General features: G+C 37.7%; 2 protein-coding genes and 1 long non-coding RNA gene across 4 annotated transcripts; 1 reads left to right on the plus strand and 2 right to left on the minus strand.

The window, feature by feature from the left end:
• The first annotated feature begins 2,906 nt into the window (after positions 1-2,906).
• On the plus strand, positions 2,907-7,156 carry LOC111340864 (uncharacterized). Its single transcript, XR_002695786.2, has 3 exons — positions 2,907-3,292; positions 5,350-5,476; positions 5,559-7,156. It is a non-coding gene; the product is annotated as an uncharacterized LOC111340864 (long non-coding RNA).
• Positions 7,157-7,498: 342 nt separating this feature from the next.
• LOC111340862 (uncharacterized) lies at positions 7,499-10,367 on the minus strand. The gene is made up of 2 exons (XM_022947780.2): positions 10,274-10,367; positions 7,499-9,139 (listed from the first exon to the last, which is right to left on the minus strand). The coding sequence occupies exon 2, from the start codon at positions 9,130-9,132 to the stop codon at positions 7,789-7,791; it is 1,344 nt and encodes a 447-aa protein (XP_022803515.2). The 5' UTR covers positions 9,133-9,139; positions 10,274-10,367; the 3' UTR covers positions 7,499-7,788.
• Positions 10,368-10,700: 333 nt separating this feature from the next.
• LOC111340863 (signal peptide peptidase) lies at positions 10,701-19,167 on the minus strand. Of its 2 annotated transcripts, none has more exons than XM_022947782.2 (11): positions 18,933-19,167; positions 17,665-17,763; positions 16,820-16,902; positions 15,998-16,086; positions 15,828-15,913; positions 14,935-15,060; positions 14,539-14,596; positions 13,770-13,853; positions 13,642-13,678; positions 12,372-12,563; positions 10,701-11,749 (listed from the first exon to the last, which is right to left on the minus strand). In XM_022947782.2, the coding sequence occupies exons 1-11, from the start codon at positions 19,125-19,127 to the stop codon at positions 11,650-11,652; spliced, it is 1,149 nt and encodes a 382-aa protein (XP_022803517.2). In that variant the 5' UTR covers positions 19,128-19,167; the 3' UTR covers positions 10,701-11,649. The 2 variants fall into 2 exon arrangements, with proteins under 2 accessions (XP_022803517.2, XP_022803516.2); XM_022947781.2 differs by having other exon boundaries at positions 12,372-12,566; positions 18,933-19,166.
• Positions 19,168-19,700: the final 533 nt, after the last annotated feature.

The raw sequence follows: 19,700 nt of genomic DNA on the forward strand, positions 1-19,700 counted from the left end.
TAGTGTAAACATTTCCTAATCATTTGATCTTGACGGAAGCGCCCAGCTTTGAAATCATACTCTAGATCTAACTGGAGCTGCGCATTTCCGCTCGGTAAATGGGAAATTGAAGACGATGGCTACACTCGAAGATAGCGGAGATATCCCTGACAGAGATGGCTCAACCCCTAAGTTCTTTTACAGTGACAGAGGAAATACCTTCGTCGAGGAAATCATCAGTGAAGAGGGAATACGATAACAATAATGATGATATTTTCAGTTTTCCTTCTAAGATTACTTATTTGGTGAATTTTTTACTTTTAAACTCGACGCTTTTAAAACAAAGCTTAACTTGGCATTTGCACTTGGACTACTGTGATAATTTTGAAGTCAAACCTAATTACGTGCACTGAAACACGTTGAAGATAGCGGAGATATCCCTACCAGAGATGGCTCAATGCCTAAGCTCTTTTTTTACGGTTATACAGGAAATACTTTCGTCGAGGAAATCATTAGGGAAAAGAGGAAAAACGGTAAAAATAAGGAAAATATTTTCGGTTTTCGTTCTAAGACTACTTATTTGGTGGATTTTAGTTCTTTTGCCCAACGCTTTTTAAGCCTAATTACGTGCACTGACTGACACATTGAATCAGAGTGGTGTGATCAGAAAATAAGTTCTCTCTGTAATTTATTTAGCAATGTTATCTTGATCATGTTGATGTTCTCCCCTCTTGTCATGGCATTACATTCTCAGAAGAGTGAAAGGAGTTTATTAGGAGGAGAACAAGAAGCCGACAAACGGCGTAACAAGTAACCCCGAGCTAGTAAAGACCAAATTACAAGTGAGAGTGGAAAGTAAATCATGATCGAATTAGGTTTACTTCATTCCGCTCTGTGATTGGTCAAGAAAGCTCGGGCTACCCTCTCAACCAATCAGATGCAAAACCATTATTTGGTCACTCGTGGTTGCCTTTGCCTCGTGCACTTTCTTTGCTTTTCCTCTGCGCTCTCATTGGCTTCTTCTGATATTTTCCTTTAATATGATTGGCTGTCGTGATTACTTTGATTTTGGTTTTGTGACACTCAATTAAATTCGCTGGATTTGAAGACCTACATCTCGACGCTGATCCACTAGAACCAAGGTAGCCCCATACCGTCGGCTTAACTGCAGGCACTTGTGGCAGTTTACTGAGAATACTAACGGTAAAGGATGGAGACACCACCCAAAAGCAAACTAGACAAAGTTCCTGTCACGTTCCTCATTCTATTCTTACTTCAGAAACTCATGCATAAACTTCAAAGTCTTCTTTGACACTCTGAAAACGCAGTCCACCTCTTTCGTCACCTTATCCGTTTGAAATTTTACTAATAGCCCGATTCGTATGTAAAACGTGTGTTCGATAGACTGACCTCTACTAACATTTGAGATTAATCAAAATTGTATATAGGTAAAGACCAAAACATGTTTGTTCAATTCCTTTGACTGTGACCTCTCGGTCTCGCCAACAGTTAACGAAAAGGAATTTTCTTACATCCAAAGAACCTTATTGGTTTATATAAAAAGGAAAAATCATCCCTCTTCCTATTTGTTTTACCTCTACTATTTCTTCCGTCATTGAAGATAAATTCTTTAATACCTCTTGCTTGAACCGATTTCCGGATAAATAAGAAGGGTTTGCTTCTTTTTTATCTCTCTAGTGCTTATCATTCCACTTTGGTAATCATAAATTTGTATGGGTGTCATCATAAACTTCTCGTTTTAAGTTTCCCAACACAATCGTAACTCTGACCTTGGAAATAAAAAAAAAAAACCTACAGAGGTATTCCCTTATCAATGCTATCTAACTCTAGTAAACCTGATCCCACCTGGGTCTGAAACTGGGAAAAGGTTCCATTAGGGTATTTGATTGGGAATGGTCTAAAATGAGGAAGATAAAAGCTCTTGTTGTCGTTTGAAATAGGGGAAAAGTTAGATTTGAGGGCATCTGCCGCATCTCACTCTTCCTCAACGGTCTAAGAGTATCCCCACGTCAAGAGGGATAACTTTTTTCCTGCCATCCATACGTTATCTGTCGAGAACATTGCAGGCTAACTGAGTGTGATCTTTAATTCAAACACCAGTTATTTGAATTAATTGGAATAAGAACTGATGACAGCTCCCTTTAATATCTTGTCCTTTCTCTCTCTGATAATTCCTTTCTCAGTAATATTTATACTTCCTCAGGCGAATATCATTGCCCTCGTTGGTAAGATTATCCGTCTGGGATCGCAGTTATGGGAACAAGACACTTACAAAGCCGCACGCTTCAGGAAACGCCCATGTGGGTGTAAAACGTTTTGTCTGTCTATAAATTTCACCATACGCTCGATCTTACTTCATCATTTACCAATCCAAACTAGTAGATACATCAAATACTAGAGATGAAAAAGACACCTTATTGATATATTTAGCAATCATCAGTCGGGGAGGTATTATAATCAAAGCTCCTTAGGGATTTTGTTCACTTGATTATCTACAAAGCGACACGTGCTGATTAAAACTACTTAAATCACGATTAAAATTTTTAAATCCTTGCTATTTTAGATTTGAATGAACGTAGCATTGTCACATTAATCATCGTCCAAAATGATTCGATATTTTGTCTGGGCATTTTCACCGTTTTTAGTAATCGCTAGCTTTTTAATTTGTTATGACATGACAATGGCATCTTAAAAAATCCTGGCGATTAAAGTACTTTGCGTGTCACTTTGCATGCGAACAAAATAATAGTTGGGGAGGATGTGTCTGCGAGGGCAATTTTGACCATCTTAATGAGTTTTTGTCTTGCATTACACGACGTGATCACTGACACACTTATCAGTTATTAAAACTGTGAAACAAAAACAACAACCTTTAAAAAACCGACCAAAGCAGAATTTCTAATCACTTTAACGCTTCGGCCACACACTTGAGCAACACATCAACAGGAGGAAGTCCAAACATGCGCACACCCGTGTCTGGCGGCTTACACTAATCGGATAATTCTCCATGCATTCGTTGCAAACCCAGAGAGTTAAAATAGATTAAATTTAGTATCAGCTTCGGTGAAAGAAATAAAGCAACCCCGGCTTTTGGCAGTGGAAGAGCCACAGGAGATTTATCTTCTGCTAAACCATAGATTCACGTGGAGTGAACTTACTCAAGTAGACGTTTTCTGGGATCTCAGTTTGAGCGATGGGATAGTGAAGACAGTAATGAACAAGCCACTGGTTCACTTCCATGCCTTCTGACTCGTCAAATATTCGTAAAACCGCCATCCTTGAAGAGGAAATCGTGAGAATACGTGTAGTCATTATTCAGATAACCGGGACAATCTCTCGAACTAAAAATTAGTCAAAAGTTTTAGATGTGGGATTGCACCATGTTTACGACACGCATGTGCGTGTCCTTTAAGTACGTTATAACTGAGTTTTATTTTCAACATAAGAATGTAAGCGGATTTCAAAGCGGGGAACTTTTTATCAGAGTTAACAGGATTACTATTATGTCGGCGATCATGTTTAACGACTTTTGGACCAAGGTAGATATTTTCCCCGAAGAAAACAAGGCACGGTTTTTGGTGACTCCTTCGACTTCGCCTTGGCATTACATTTAGTCAGTGTTGATGTTAGTTTTAATCCTGTTTCATCACATTAATCTTCCAATAAGCTGTCGAATTGGCGCCCTTTTTTCCAGACGGACGGTACCTTTGAATGACCACAACGCGAACTTTGGTCGACTTTTACTCACGAGTTTTTCTGGATATATCAACAAAGTTGAAATGGTAAATTGGCCACCGTAATGATTACAAAAGCTGAGTTTGCTCAGTTTGTTCTCTTTCAGTGTTCCGGTTACGAATCTTACAAATAAAAAAATTGAGGTAGGTAGACAAGACGCGGTGCAGAACTCAAAACTTTTGTAGAATTTTAATCAAGAAATGCTTTAAGCCCCTTTGAAATGGAGAGGTATGGAAGTTTTGCAGGTATAACTGGCACGACGTACAAGTGCGAACAACTGAGATGGATGCAACAAAGCTGTGTATTCAGAGATAAACCATTGCATAGATATAAAATTCATTTGGTAGCATATCTTAAATCACCCTCCAAGAAGCATGCTGATTGGATACTGTCTGATTGCAGTATGTTTCAGTGAGTTTATCGGCCGGTCTTTCAAGAACAGAGCCGTGACAGAAAGTTTTTATTACATCTAACTCGGAGTGTCCTTCTTTGCGAAAGAGAAGAAGTCAGAAGTTTGAGCAGAGATAACAAGGAGCCGGGTGGGAGGAAATGGGGTATCATGCGATAGGCGATTGGGCTTTTAGAAGTAGGAAACTTTAATACTCTCCTTCGCCACTGCATCTCCCAACTCACAAATCAGTTTTTGTAATCTTGTTTGCGATGAAACTCAAAATAACCCTCCTACGCTTAACTGTTTATGGCTCTGTTTAGGCTGAATAAGGTGGTCTATCCCATTATCCTAGAACATTAATAAGATTACAGAGAGCCTCATTTAGCAGCTTTGATTATCAGTCCGGAAAAATCTGTCTGTGCACGTTCCGTCTCCAAGGAACAGTTACGGTCTCAATTATGAATTTAACGTTAAATGTCAATCTACCGCTCTTAGATTAAACCTTTCTTAGAATGTATGTATAAAAGAACTCATTCGAAATATCGTTCAGTAGTAAACTGTACTACCTTGTAAATTTTAAACCATGCTTGCTAAACAGAACTTCCCCCAAACTAAGGACTTTTCGTCAGCTTAAGCGAGTCGACCTGGCCAAAGAAAAGTTCTTAGTTGGGTCACTAGGTATCACAGTCTAATTTATAACCAGAAATCTGGGTAGCAGTTCCCCACCTCATCTGACTTCTGGTCAACCAAAAAATGTTTTTGATGATTACTCGACAAGTTTGTTACTGTTTTGAGAGTAATTCCGTGTTTGTGATTTTTTTCCCAAAACTCAATTTAACCATCACTAGTCGACTTGCTGTTATTACGGTAACTGTTGTATAAGCTTCTCGGCAGTTTTCTCTTTCCCCAATCCCTTTCAAACGAGAGCGAACCACAAAATAGCAACAGAAGAAAATTCTCGCTTCAGGAATCCTTGTTGATGTCGATTTAGAACAGATTTTGAGGCTTCAGGCTTTTACTTTGACCGACAGATAGTATCTGTTTACTCTGTAGAAAAATCCACTACTTAAATCCAAATCTCACAGATCTAAATATTGCCCTAGATTTATTAATTAACCTGAAGATTTGTCTATTTGATGGCTTTTTATCCCTGATTTCATCAGCTTACTCACCACAATCGCGATACACACTCGCAACAACTATTTCTTTGTTGCCTGATTTAGAAACCAATATGCCAAGCCGTGATCTTGTAAATTTGAGCTGTTTCCGGACATCGAGAGGGTTAAGCTTGGAAGTCAAGCCTGTATTTATCAGCTACAGATTGTAAAACCCAACGCCAACGCAAAAAAGGTAAGTATGATTCATATCACTGACTGATTTCCTTGATGATAAATTCTTGATGGATTAAACGTCTTCTTTCCACTCCTTGAAGATGCAGTTTGACATCCCCCCGGAGAGGAGACTGTGGCTTTATTCCCTGAATGGAAAACCAGCGTCAAAATTTGTCAATTGTTAAAACTTTTCCAGGAACTTTTTTGTGTATTGATACATTCCCGTTCTTACTTGCTTTTTTTTAAATCTCTTTGCTGCCTTAAAAAAATATCCTCTGCCCAATCTCTTAATAGATGTTGAGTCATTCTGACTAAACTTTAGTATGGACAACGGAGCGTTCAAGAAGAGGAGAACTTGCATTGTAAATTTAAGCAATAAGCCGGTAGAGAAACTTTTAACCCTTAAGATAGCTCCCATAAGTGACCCAGACAGAATTTCCCCTTACAATATCAATACAACATCAAGCAGACAAGTGTGGAGAGTAACTAGAAGAAAACATCGATTGAAGGATTATTACAGTCGATCCGATATCATATTCTCCGAACTAACATCATGAGAATTGTATCGCAGAAAGTTAGGAGAATTACTGATGAGATCTTGAGAGTGACTAAAAGGATTGATTGGAAAACGTTATTTCGGTAGCTGGTCAAGAAATCTAACGGTGTTCCAGGCAAGTTTTTTTTTTATCGATTTATCAGTCTGTAACAATCAATTGTATGCAACTTTGCAGACCAGAGTTTTCTTATGGTAGGCTTTTACAATTAGGCCTTTATAGATTGTGCTAGCATTATTTTTGGCATAATTTGAGCAAACTGGCATAATTTCTGCCAAGTAGCAATGCTAGCATGATTCCCCTATTTTGATAATTATCGGATCATTTTTGGATGCTACAATTTGATCATTGTTCATCTCTACTCCCAATCACTTGGTGACGTTATTCGATGTTTTAAGTTTTAGTTCAAGTAGTAGCATTTGTAGTTCACTGTGAATCACTGAACGGCGTCTGAAACGGTCTGAGCCCGGGGCACTATGTAAACTACTGGGAGCCATTAGTATAGGTAATCGCATGGGGGCGAGTAAAATTAAGGATTAATATCACGCGTGTTTTCGGAAGTTGTTGAAATTGCCCGAGTCGCGACTCGGGCAATTTCTGCAACTTCCGAAAACACAAGTGATATTAATCCTTAATTTTTACGAGGAACCATGTGATTACTTGTTTATAATATAAGGGGCAAAATGTTTTCTTACTGATCTCGCGCAAAACGGGACGCCATTGTTACAAAACAAACAGAAATTTCTTTACCTTGGCAGTCGTTGCTAAGCGATTTTCAGCCAATCTTTTTCAAGTAATTTTTCCCGGGGCAATTGCAAAAATTAAGAAAAAATGCCCTCTGTCTTGACCAATCACAATTCAGTAATTTTGCCCCTTACTGATGATAATGTAAACTACCGGGTAACCGGTAATAATGTATTTTACGCTCGGTAAATAGAGTATTTGTTTGTTTGTTTGTTTGTTTGTCTGGGGTGCACCGGAACCGGAAGTCACATTGTAGGCCATGTTGGTCCCAGTACCTCTCATCAGGCAAGGCTACAAATTACAAAATGGCGCAATCGCAGATAAGCCACATGAGAGTATAGTCTAGTACTAGACGGTGTGTATGTTAACTTGAACCACATGTTTATTTGAATTTCATTGTGGATTTGTTGCGTTTCTTTCTTGTAGACCAAAATGTATTTTTTAGACTTATTTGCAATTTTTTCAAAGAGCATAATTTTCAAAAAAGGGGCATAATTTGGAAATTGAAGAGCATAATTTTAGCATAATTTCGCCAAAAAAGCAATGCTACTAGCACAATATGCTACTTTTACTAGCATAATCTATAAAGGCCTATTTACAACCCCCTTTACAAGCCATTTATTAACTCTATTTATTGGTTACTAAAGATTGAGTGAATTCCTCCGCAAACCCTGTGCATTTTTTTACGACACCAGCAGCGTCCCAAAGCCCTAAACTGACCACCAGTGATGTTAACATCATGCTCTGATTAGTATTAATACTTTATTACAACTAGTTGAGAACTCACAATGCTTTGCATACAAACTATAGAATTTACAGCATCATACAGCATAAATGACTAAGAAAATTCTCATACTGGGACTGATTGTAAATGAACAAGTACTACTCATGGAATGACCATCTGTACTTCCCTGGGAGCCCAATCTTGATAATGGCAAGCAAAGAAAAAAACGAACACACAAATAATAAACAAGCAAAAAAAAAAAAAAAAAAAGTGGCGGCATTCAAACAATGGTTGAGGAACTTTCAGGATTTAGCGCGCAAATTTCTTGAACTCTTCTTTCTGCGCCATCGTTTCAAAAATACGCGCCCGTATGCAGTCATTTTGTTCTTTCCAATTATTTAATTCATTTTTTACTTCGATAAGGGGTTTTGTCTCCTTAAAGATCTTTTCTTGTAGTTTAGGAAGATCTTTGTATAAAATGTGATTAAGAGTTTTGTTTATTTCCTTTATTTCCCGTTCATGTTGGGTGCGTTTTAAATCGATGCTCTTCCGCTCCAAGCCCATCCTCTCCCTCATAGCCTTCAAGCGAGTATCGAATGCTTCTATTTCTGCCTTCAACATATCCACTTCTTTTGTCCTCTCTCGAAGTTCAAATTCACCCGCGTAATTCTTAACCTCCTTGTTTAAGTTTTCAAAGTCTCTCTTCTCCTTCTCAAGCATATTACTTTTATTCTCGAGCTCGCGTATCTTAATGGCTATGACAGGAAAAGGAGCGCGCATGGCAGGCTCGAAATTTTCCAACCAGTTTCTTCTTTTTTCTTCCTCTTCAACATGTTTGATCTTATTTATTTGCTCCTTTAAAAAATGTGCAAGATTTTTCATGATAGTCCTTTCTTGTTCGTACCCTGGAAAATCCCCGAACACTGGTGTCTGAAGGTCTCTGCACAAAAGCTCTAGTGCCTTGACTTTGGAATAACTTGTTGCAAGGTGTTTTATGTTGCTAGCTATAGCAATTCTTTCTCTTTGCTCCTGGATGGCTTCTTCTGTCTGTGGACTTCCTTCTTCCTTTTGGTGTTTCTCTTCGACGTTTTTCTCCACTCTGTCATCCCGTCCGAATAATGCAGAATTCAGAAACCTTTTATTTTGTCTCTGTCTTGATGGCATTAATTTCCCACTCTTCACCCGAGTCGTCGCTGGTTGAAACTGAAATGTGGCCCTATTTGGAATTCTTTCTTCACATATTTGACCATTTCCCTGAAATTGAAAAGTCCCTGACCATGGTGTAAAAAGAGGAGGACCTGGAAACTGCACATGAATGCTGCCAATCTGATTTGGTATCGGATTTAAGTGTAGATTAGTTCCCGGATGTTGCGATGCATTCGGATTTGTTCCCGGGCGTTGAGTTTGGTACCAAGGGATTCCCGTTTGCCTGCGGAGGAATGGATTCGTTGATATTGCTCGTGGGAAGCGTTCTGCAGTTGCCCAGTTATGTGGGGCTTGGTAATTAGTTCCCGGATGATATGCGTTGTTCTGATTTTCCCTTGTGGGTTGGGTGGTGATTGCCGAGTTGACGTTTCCCATTCTCTGATTACAACTTGCTGGGATATAAGGAACATCTGGCTTATCTTGTTGATATCCTGGTCTTGAGTTCATGAGTAAGCTAGAAATAAAAATATGTTTGTGTAGTTGGGGCTTGACATCCGATCCTGCTTGGTCGGAAGAACCATATGATGTGATACAACACAAAGGGCTACGAGTTATTTGCATGCCGGATTACGACGTTTATGACGCAGTAATAGCTTTTGTCAAAAAAAAGGTTTCGAGGGCAGAAAAGCTGACTCCATTGGCAACAGGGGAGGGAGGGGGTGGGGATGGGTCAGGGTGGGTCATTTGGAAAAGTTGTCAAGCAAGCAGATTTGTGCATGAAAAATTTAAGAGGAAGTTAAAAGGAAAAAAAATTCTTACCGATACCAAGGGATTCTAACCTCTAGCTAATACCAGATCATTCAGCCCGCCTCCACCATGAGTTAGCAAACGCCAGTTAATAAAAAATGTGTTATGTAAGCATTTTCAGTTTATAACCTCAGACTTATCTGACTTCCTTCTGGGGCAAAGTGCTCCAAAGTTAAGGAGCGGATGTACTTCAGGTCCGAGTCATTCAGCAAGTTAGGTCATGGGAGACCAAAGTATGAGTAAAGGATCTTTAATTCACAGTCACAGTGCATGGCAGGAACATCAACATGGCTTAAGCGTGAGTCGAACAAGACTGGTTAATCCGCTTTAAGGTCACTGCATCCGTAATCTTTAGCCCATGACATCTACTTCAGTGAGTAGGAGCAGCGGGCGTAAAATTATCCTCGTTTAACAAGACCATCTAATGCGTATTTACAGTGCGATGGAGCTGGCCAAAATTTTATAAGTCATGCTATAGTTACCTTCTCCTTCAAGTTCTCCCGGTGAATAGCTGCACCGGGTGCGGTTTTAACACCTCTATGCGTTTTGCGAAACTGACGAAAAGAAGCAGCTCTGTACTGATCAATTATAAAGGCGTGTTTATCTTGGGCGGCAAGCTTCAATTTACCAGTGCCACCTTTGATTTAAGTATAAACCAACAAGAAAAAAAAAGGATTTTCACTGAAGTTGTCATGCAACTGATCTAAGCTTAGGATCTGCTCTATCTCCATATGTATATTTAACTCTTCGACGGTTGAGGACGTGCGTGCCCAAAAGAAAAGAAACTCTTCAAATCAAGCTCGATAGTTGTAACAAAGTTATCAACAAAGATCCAACTTACCTCAAATATTATCATCAATCAGTGACCAATATCACTTCTTTAACTGGGGTTTCACTTTGGTTTCAGTTGTGGTCAAACCGACACTTGTTTTCTGTGTCGTCATAATGAAAGATTCAAATTGCGACGCCACGCGCCAAGTTTGCGCGCGCGTAAATGGTGATTCCTAATATTGCCCTGCGCATCTGAACAGGCGCATAATAGCTCGCCAAATGGCAACACGAAAGCTACGGCTTCTTTGGTCAATGTGCACACATGCTACATTAATGGCTCGCGCGTGTGCACCCAGTTACGAAGCATGGTGACCTAGTACAGCAGACCAGTTGAAATGATATAAAAATTACCGCTCCAAGACTCAATTATCGATTAGTTTGCTCGCTTTTACATACTTTTCTATGACTCGAAGAGTAAAAATAACCAGACATCAACATAATGTTACTGTTGTTTATTAATGTCGTGGCAGTTTTCTTCCGAGGGGATAATTCTATTTCAATGGCCAGAAATAAATAATGTTCGTCAAAAGTTAAGCGAAAGTTGTACTTTAATATGATTATAAACTGTCTTGCTTAATATTCTTCTTCGAATTACGACAATATTTTTACGTGTTCCTCCTGCAGTTTACTAGTTTTTAAAGGTCGCTATCTGTTAAACATGACCGTCATGATAAGTGATGGCTTTTAAGTGACATGGAAAAAAAGTCGCGTGTAATTGCATCGTTTGGGAAATACGCAGACAGCCAAATACAAGTGCCTAATGATACCCAGCGAGTCAGTTTCATCCCCACATACATGTAACACAAATCGGTACATTGCGTTGTTGCTGAGTTTCACCCCCATGCAAGATTTATTCTCCTCTGTTTAAAACTTGCACCATACGATAAACAACAGAAAAGGACAGCTTGAGCTAAGGATAAAATTTACAACCCCACACAAACTATGCTTCGTAAGAAATCTTCGGGATACTCCAGGAACAGTGAATATGTCGCTTCCTAAAGAACAAAATCACATACCCTCTTGAAAATGGTACACACGCTACTTTCTCTAAAAGAGGAACTTACCAGCCTTAATTATATTGGAATGTTTTGCTGTTCACGAAATTGAACAGGAGCGAAGACTGTGTCCTTCTACTTTTAATAACATTCTCTCAGTAGGCGACTCAAGCTTAAGGTGAATGTCACACAAAAATATTCCGACGAAAGAGGGGGTGATACATGTCCGTGGGGGAGCATTTAAAAATGATGGTTTAACAAAACATAATTAACCAAAGCACTTCATATACTTTTACAGATTTCACGATCTTCTTTAATCTAGAAATTAATCTAAAATTAAGTTATTACACTTAAAATAACAGCACAATAATTCATCAGAGGTAATGTTCGATTACAGGATTTTCTTTGTTTCGCCGTTGACTTCTTCGCTGCTTTCTCCTTGACTAGTTTTGTCTTCTTCCTTGGCATCTTTCTCAGGGTTGTCCTCGTACCTGCAGTAATGTTGACAAGTTTGAGCACTGTTTCACACCACATTCATCACAGCTTATTTTGATCATATGTCAAAAAACCGATAGCAATGATAATAATAATGATAATAATAATAATAATAATAATAATAATAATAACAATAATGATAAAAATGTAATATTTAAAGGAAAATATCTTAGAAGAACATGACATATTCTAAAGAACCAACAGGAACTCAAAGACACCCTCAACCATGCTTGGTATTTTCTGGATCAGTCACGGAGCAAAGTAGAGCAAAAGAGTGTGCTGAATTGAAAACGTCTCCGTCGTTTGGACCATGTCAGCAATCTTCTGTGGGATTTACAAAATGGACTGGCAAAGTTTACAAATTTAACCTCTCAAATTTTTCCATAGGGTTATTGAAACAAGCATTAGTTTCAAATAAACAGGATCTGGCAAAAAGTTTCATCTGAGCCGAGGCTGGCCAGTTAGCTTTGAACAAAGAAAAGCCGAAGAGTTGAAGAGACAAGAAGGGAGAAAATTGACCCACTTGATGGCCTCACCTCCAAAGAAGGGCACAAGCCACCAACCACAGATACAGCTCTGCTTAAAGAGGATTAAAATGACTGTACTCATCAAACTTACTTGAACAAATCTGAAATTTCTCCTCTTATGAGAGCCAGTGTGATTGGGGTTCCCAGACAAGCTGGTACCAGATACAGGAGGGCAGGTTGAGCAGCCTTGAAGGTATGCATCACCAAAACAGTCAGTACCAAGCCCAGAAAATATGCAACAAACCCAGAGTAGAAATACACACGGCTGGCCTTGTCTTTCTTGCTGCTGTCAACAGGAAATTTCATAAAAAGTGTCTTTCACAAAATTTCCAATATTCACATGCTAATCCCCCCCCCCCCCAAAAAAAAAAAAAAAAAAAGGCAAATGGTAAGGAATAATCCACATAAAACTACAGCATTTTATCAATTTGTCTCACAGTAACATGTTTTCTGTGTACAGGAAGGGTTTCATTTTCATACTGTGTATGCAATAACTTCTTGTAAATGTATTTTAATCCCATTATCACAGCACCTTCTGTTTGTACATTAAGTTTCCATTGATTAAAAGAGAAGCAAACAATGGACAACAAAATCTTGCAATTTAAAAAATTCCACACCTGGAAGTTTTGTGTTCTAGATACAATCAGAGTACATTTTGTTACAAAGAAGTTTGTTGATAGGAAAAAGATTTACACATGTACTTCTTTGAGAAGCTGTAATAACTACAGTGTATTACTAATTAAACCAATCAGAAGTTGGGTACAAAAATAAGTAAATTTAACCTCTCACATTTTTGGCCAACAAGTCCCATCATCCCTATGTGAACAATTATTTTTTATGTGCCAATCAATTCAAAGCATCAACATCCTTCTTACCCTAACCCCCAACCCACAGATATTTGACTGTCATCAGCACCTGGAGATGGGAATGTGAAGCCTTACCAGGGTGGGGTGAGATGTTGAACCAAAAGTGTAAAGTCTCACCCCCATAATGAATGAGTTTAAGGGTAAAGAGTTTGTTTTCATCAACAAATGGCTGAGAAAGACAATTTTCATGTCATAGAATGATGCTTACAATGGTAAAGAGTTTGTTTTCATCAACAAATGGCTTAGAAAGACAATTTTTATGTCATAGAATGATACTTACAAGGGAAAAATCCAACAGTAGCAGCAAAAACTACGAATTGAGCTTGTTAAATTTTACAACATTTGTTAATCACACACGAATCCATGGAATGAGCCAATCCTCACATTCAAATGCCCTTGGGATGTTGAAGCTTTGAATTGATCAACGTATTACACCTTATGAGGAGAGTATGAGGAGCGTCTAAGTTTTAATCATGGAAGAACTGACCCACTCACCTATGATCAAACCTCAACAGAAGTGCAATAAAAATCCCTGACAAATAACAAGAAAAAAAAGAGAGATCTTCATCAGTTTACAGTGACAAATGGCAACAAGAAACACAAGTTTTTGCAATTTAATTCACCTGGTATAACAATGTCCCCAAGTCCAAGCATAGCAAAGTTGGATGCAGATAGTCCTTTCTCAAGGAGATCCATTGGAAAAATCACTGCAATTGGATCGAGGAAAAAATGAACTTGACAAAGAGACAAACTTTATTATGTGTCTAGTTTGTTATTACATGCAATAAGTGATGTATAGTTTCATGACACATTTGAACATTGTATGAAAACTTCATTTAGGACCTTTTGAGAGACAGATTGCTAGACTGATAATTTTTGGACAAGCAATGGCAAACAATATTCATTTCACTTGGAAACCACTCTCATAGGCACTTATATTTATAAGGACATTGACCACTTTCATAAAATTAATGGCTGCCGGATTAATATTCTTTTGTTTAAATTTAAATTAGCCTTTCTGGCCTCGCTTGAGATAATGTATTCTTTTGAATTTTGTACTGGAGAACGAGGCCAGAAAGGCTACTTCAAATTTAAACAAAAGAATATTAATCTGGCAGCCATTTATGAAAGTGGTCTATAAGGACAAAGTTATAATACCTAGAAAAATTTCATTGTTTGGGTATCACGTTCCTTAGAATGATAGCTAAACATTTCACCAATACAACAGTGTTTCTATAGCTGAGCAATGCACAGTTAGATATTAAAGCTACCCTCTTGTGGTTTAATATAATTTACAAGTGTACATTTACATTGTACAATGGATTTATTTGCTTAACAATTCTCCTTGCATGAAAAAGAGTGAGAACTTCAAACAGTGCTCTCTCTGCTTACATTTGATTGGTGCCTCAAAGGATTTGGCAACAGTCACCATAACATCTGTTCCAAACACCTACAATACAAAGTAGATTTGAACACAATTTAGAATTTTACTTCCTTCAAACCATCTCTAGGAAGAGGGATAGAAAATGGGGTGGGAAATGAGGCAGATTAAAGAAAGAGGGGGAGGGGGGAAAGAAAGTTAAAAATAATGACCAAAAAAGGCAAAAGGGAATCTTGGAAAATTAACAAAAATTTAGCTTTTTGATTGCATCAGTCAAAAACATAACTGTGAAGGATATTTTGGAAAACTTGTGTGGTAGTAATATTTGTCAAAACTTTTCCACTATCCCATAACTCTTACATAAAGCTAGCTTCACTGAGAAACAATTTAGGAACTAAGGCACTTACCCAGAATATGTCATATACAAAGAGACCTCCCAAGAGAATGCAGCCAGTTGTTACTGTGTTCAAATGAAGGAGCTCAACTCCATTGAGAGAGAAGGCCAGACCAAATATGTTATTGGCAATCCAGTGCTACAAGGAAGTAGACAATTTAATATTTTTTGTGAAAATAGGCAATACTGTGTCAGATTGAAAAAAGCTGTACCTTACAGGTAAATTACTTTCAATGCCTGTTTAAATTGACAGCTGATTTCTTTTTTTACACTGCTTGACAATAAAAAGAACAAAGATTAAAATTTCTCCTAAGCAAGCAAAATACATGTAGCTGATTTAAGGTAGTAGGGAAGCTATATAACTATCACAGTCATTATGGAAAAAATTCACTTTGAATAGGTGTAAACATGATTTTGAGTGCTATTTGGTGTTCATAAGCACAAGAAAGTTGTTAAAAAACAACAAAAATTGCAAGAGCCCACAGGGCGAGTGCAATTTGTAGCCTGTGAAAAATTTTCAAGAGCTATTTGCACAAAATTGCATTAGAAACTTTTTTATTACTTATTAATAATTAACATGAAAGACAGAAATTTAACAACACAAGCTCATTATTAAGATTTGCACTTGTGTTGACATGAAAAAATGCACTTGTTTTTAGCCAATCCAAAGCACATAGTTTTCTCATAATATTACAATTAAAATTGAGGTTTATGTGCATGTGTTAATCAAGACCCTCTCTTAACATCCTTTGGTTAATTTCTGTTAAATTCACAATACATCCTGTGTGAATTTCTTTCCATGCAAACCATACGTAAAATGTACATCTGAGAGTACCTCAAGTCTGACAAGATCTCTCATCGACCTACAAAATAAGTCCTTAAAATATGTGTACAATTACAACTAACCTTCTTCCATAAATACCACACTCCCAAAACAGCTGAGATACCAAGACAAAGTAGGTCTATTCTGTCAAACTCATAGTGCACCAATTCTGTAAAGAAAAGAAAATCTCAATAAACTACACCTCACAGGATATACAACACAGCACAAGATACACGCATGTACGTGTGATTACCTGATTTCTTGTCACCCTTTCCTTCTAAAAGATCAAGGGTGTAGTTCTTGTTTGGAAATGCTGCTGGTAACACAAGCTCGACATTTGGTCTGCAAAAGAAGAAAGAACAATGGGGTTTCAATCACAACAGAAACAATGAAAATGTAAGAGTCAAATGGATTCAAAGCTTGTTAATCTATTTAGTGATAGTAATACACCCTAGAACAGAATGGAGCAACATTTAGGCTGATGATTTCAAATTGGCCAGGTGCACAGCACAAGGGTAATTTGAAGTTGCCCACACAATTACCCTCAACTTGTACAGCACAATAAAAGTCACCAATAACAAAGAAATCCATCCATGGAATATTGACTTTGGTAAAACGACAATATTTTGTTGCTTAGCATCTGCTTTAAGTTGGATTTGTCAAACTGTAAAGGTTATCTGTTGTATTAATTTGCTACCATTTTCAATCAATACAGTTTGATTTCTTGTTTAATTGTTAAAATAAATGTTTTCTGACTCATAAATTTCAATCTCATCTCTTCTCAAGCTAAAGCCACAGAAACTACTCACTCAAATCTGATCTGCTACTGTAACAGTACATTTGCTACTTTAACATTTTCATAGTTTGTTTAACTGCATGATTTGACTACTCCAAATTTACTGGCCCCTGTAAAAATTATCAGGAAGGAAAATCGAACAGTTTGGTCCTTCAACAGCCAAAAGGGTGATGCCATATAATCAAATGTGCCAGAGGACAATTAAGAATTAACTTCATGGGTATTTTCATAACACTAACACTAATTTCAATCACGTTCAGTAAATGATGCAGACATTACCTGAGCAGATGAGTTACTGCCAGTACACCAAGACCAAAGAAGTACAAAGCAAGAAGTAAGTTAATGTATTCCTTGCTAAATAACTAAAAGGATGAAAAAAAGAAAACACTGTCTGCTCCAAATCTAAAAACAAATTCAGGACATGTACATTAGTGTATAAAAAGTCAAAGCTGCTACATGTACGGGTAGTGTTCATAGTTATAATGAACCAGTCCAGGCTGTGCTCTAAGAAAAATTGAAGAGAGCCCTGTGCTCTGAAACAGTGAAATCCAGGGTGCCCAGCATATGCTTTTTATGAAAAAACTAAGATTCCTGAGTCGCCCAAGAGCAAAAGTAAGATGCCAGGGGCCACCAGGCACTGCTAGACCACAGCTCTGCTAGTAATCAAAGTCATTTTTTAACATTTTCAATCCTGGTATCTTGAACAAAATTGTCCTTAACTGTCTGACATGATTTCTTATAAAATGTTTGTTCTGAGGAGTTGGTGTTAGACCAAATGTTAATCCCATTGTTGATATTTTTCTTTATTCTCATTACTTTTCCGCTTGATATTGTATTGATACTGTAAGGAGAGATTCTGTCTTGGTCACCCATGGGAGTGAAATGAGTTATTAAAGTTGATTCACACAGAGTTGGTAGTCATGTAAAAAAGAGAGAGGCATATTCCTGTTTTGAGGTTTTCAGATATAACCATCACATGAACAATGGTTATTTAGACCAACCACAACAAATATACTTTTGTGATAGGCCTTGGAACTTAAGGAAGGTGGTAACAAAATAAAAAATGAGCCCTATTCACCTTCAAGTCAATAGATTTTATAAAGTTTGCTCATAAAGTGACTCACCTTGAAAAAGATATACAGGCCCAGGAGAGTACAGCTGGCAATTAGTGGAAACATGGCAGCATCTTTAGATGTCATGCTTTCTGGCTTTTCTCCAGATTTCTGTTCAAACAGATGCCAAGGAGAAAATTTTAAATATAGTAAGGAGGACAGACAACAAAGTTTTGATGTGAAGTTGATGAGATCAGTACGCACTAGAAGAAAATGAAGGTCTAAAATAGGACACCTTTCTTTATCTGACGACTGAGCTCAATATTTACCATCTTTCTTGATTTATTTACATGCAAAAAGATACCTTTTATACCAATGGGTACTTTACAAAAATGTGACAGCAAAAGCGCATCTCATGTTTCTGTTTTTTAATGAAAATGGTATTCAACAACTAACAAAATTGCCCTTCACCAGTGTTTGGCATCATCCTCCATTGACAAAAATGCCAAATTGGACTTGACAAATAAATTGGATAGAAACAGGTTTATGAGGGAGTTGAAAGAGCTTTAACTTCCTTGACCAAGATTTCAAAGGGTTTCAAACCTTTTGAGATCAAGTTTCAAAAGTGTGAAAGAGTAGTGAACCAGCTGCTCCAAATGGACTAGCCAAAAAGATATAAAAACAATATTTTCAAATGGTAGATGAAATGTTAAGGATAGAAGGACGTGCGTTTCAAAACTGTACTCTAACTTAAGTTTAAGAGCGAGTCTTTCGGACTAGAAGGAATTGTCTGGTGTACTTAATAAAGTAAGACATGCTCATCTACCAGTCCATTTTGAATAAAGCATAACAAAACGTATGGAGTCTCTTACGAACAAAATATTATACCAATAAACTCGTCTGAGAGACCAAAGAAATAAATGTACCAAGTCGAAAACTATCATCAAATTTATGCGCGCAAATGAAACCAGAAAAAGTAACTGGTAATATTCATCGTGAAAACAATGAATACACATTACTTAAGCGATTGCAGAATAAGGTACACGTAAATATTTTTGTCTTCTTACACTGCATTATTAGTCAATCTGTGATCTATGATCTATAATTTCCCAGTTCCTTTTACCCACGTGAGAGGAATAGAGGAAGGTAAAAAAATTGTTAACTGGGTACACGTAGACGAAACCAGTTCCTCTTTCAATTCACAAGGGGATTACTGGAATTTCTATCCAAGATCCTGGTCTGTAAGATCCTACTTTCAAATTTTTAAATGAATATAAAAAAGGAGACAAGATATAAAACAAAAAGCGGAAAATCAAAAGATTAGGCGATCGATGACCAACCTTCTGTTCGATCAGACATTTGACGGAGCGAAAAGAACCAAAAAAGATCGGTAATAGCGCCATCAAAACTAAACTAGAATACGCCATTAACATTCCCTCTGTAGTTGCCGCGGCTCTTCCAGTGACATTCTTCGCTGTTTCATTCACTGTTGCTGAAAGATTCGCCACGGTTTCATTCACAACTGATTCCGCCATCTTGTCTTTCAACTGGTCTTTTGTTGGAGGAAGCAAATAGCAATCCCAGAGTTCCTTGTCACCTTAGCCCACATTTCCTTTCCTTTCCAATGGCCTAACAACACGTCTACTTCCAAACGATCAAAATTTCACCTGCTTCGTAATTTGACAAATTTAGTGTTTCACGTTGAATATGATAATATTTAGCCCTAATTCCTGTCGGTCGAGGAGGACAACTTCCTCTTTGACCCTTGCAGCTCCAAGGCTGGATATCCATGGCCGGGTTTTCGAAACACGAAACACAAGTCCCTAAACGTACTTAGGCTTATGTAAATTTTAGTATTTGTTCAGTTTTTAGGCTTTCAAAGACAATTTAGCCGTAATCTATTCTTCACGCACGAAAAAACAAGCCAAGTTTGAATTTTAATCTTGGATTGGCGCCCTTGAAACAACTAGCCCCACAAGTCTATTAGCACTCTGATCCAGAATTACTGAGTTGCTCTTAAATTAAATTTCTTAATTTCTTTTGGAGAGAACACATATTGGGGCTAAAGTTTCACGAGGCTTCATCTAAACGTGCAGCAAGACCCAAGC

The sequence above is a fragment of the Stylophora pistillata genome, chromosome 13 (genome assembly GCF_964205215.1).
Source record: "Stylophora pistillata chromosome 13, jaStyPist1.2, whole genome shotgun sequence".
NCBI classification, from domain to species: domain Eukaryota; kingdom Metazoa; phylum Cnidaria; class Anthozoa; order Scleractinia; family Pocilloporidae; genus Stylophora; species Stylophora pistillata.

Bases quoted from the DNA above. Each gene is read 5' to 3' on its own strand.
- LOC111340862 (XM_022947780.2), bottom strand. From the start codon at position 9,132: ATGAACTCAAGACCAGGATATCAACAAGATAAGCCAGATGTTCCTTAT.
- LOC111340863 (XM_022947781.2), bottom strand. From the start codon at position 19,127: ATGGCGGAATCAGTTGTGAATGAAACCGTGGCGAATCTTTCAGCAACA. The intron at 13,679-13,769 runs GTGAATTAAATT...GTTATTTGTCAG, and splicing joins TGGGGACATTGTTATACCAG to GGATTTTTATTGCACTTCTG. The intron at 12,567-13,641 runs GTGAGTGGGTCA...TCCTGTTGACAG, and splicing joins CTGTTGAGGTTTGATCATAG to CAGCAAGAAAGACAAGGCCA.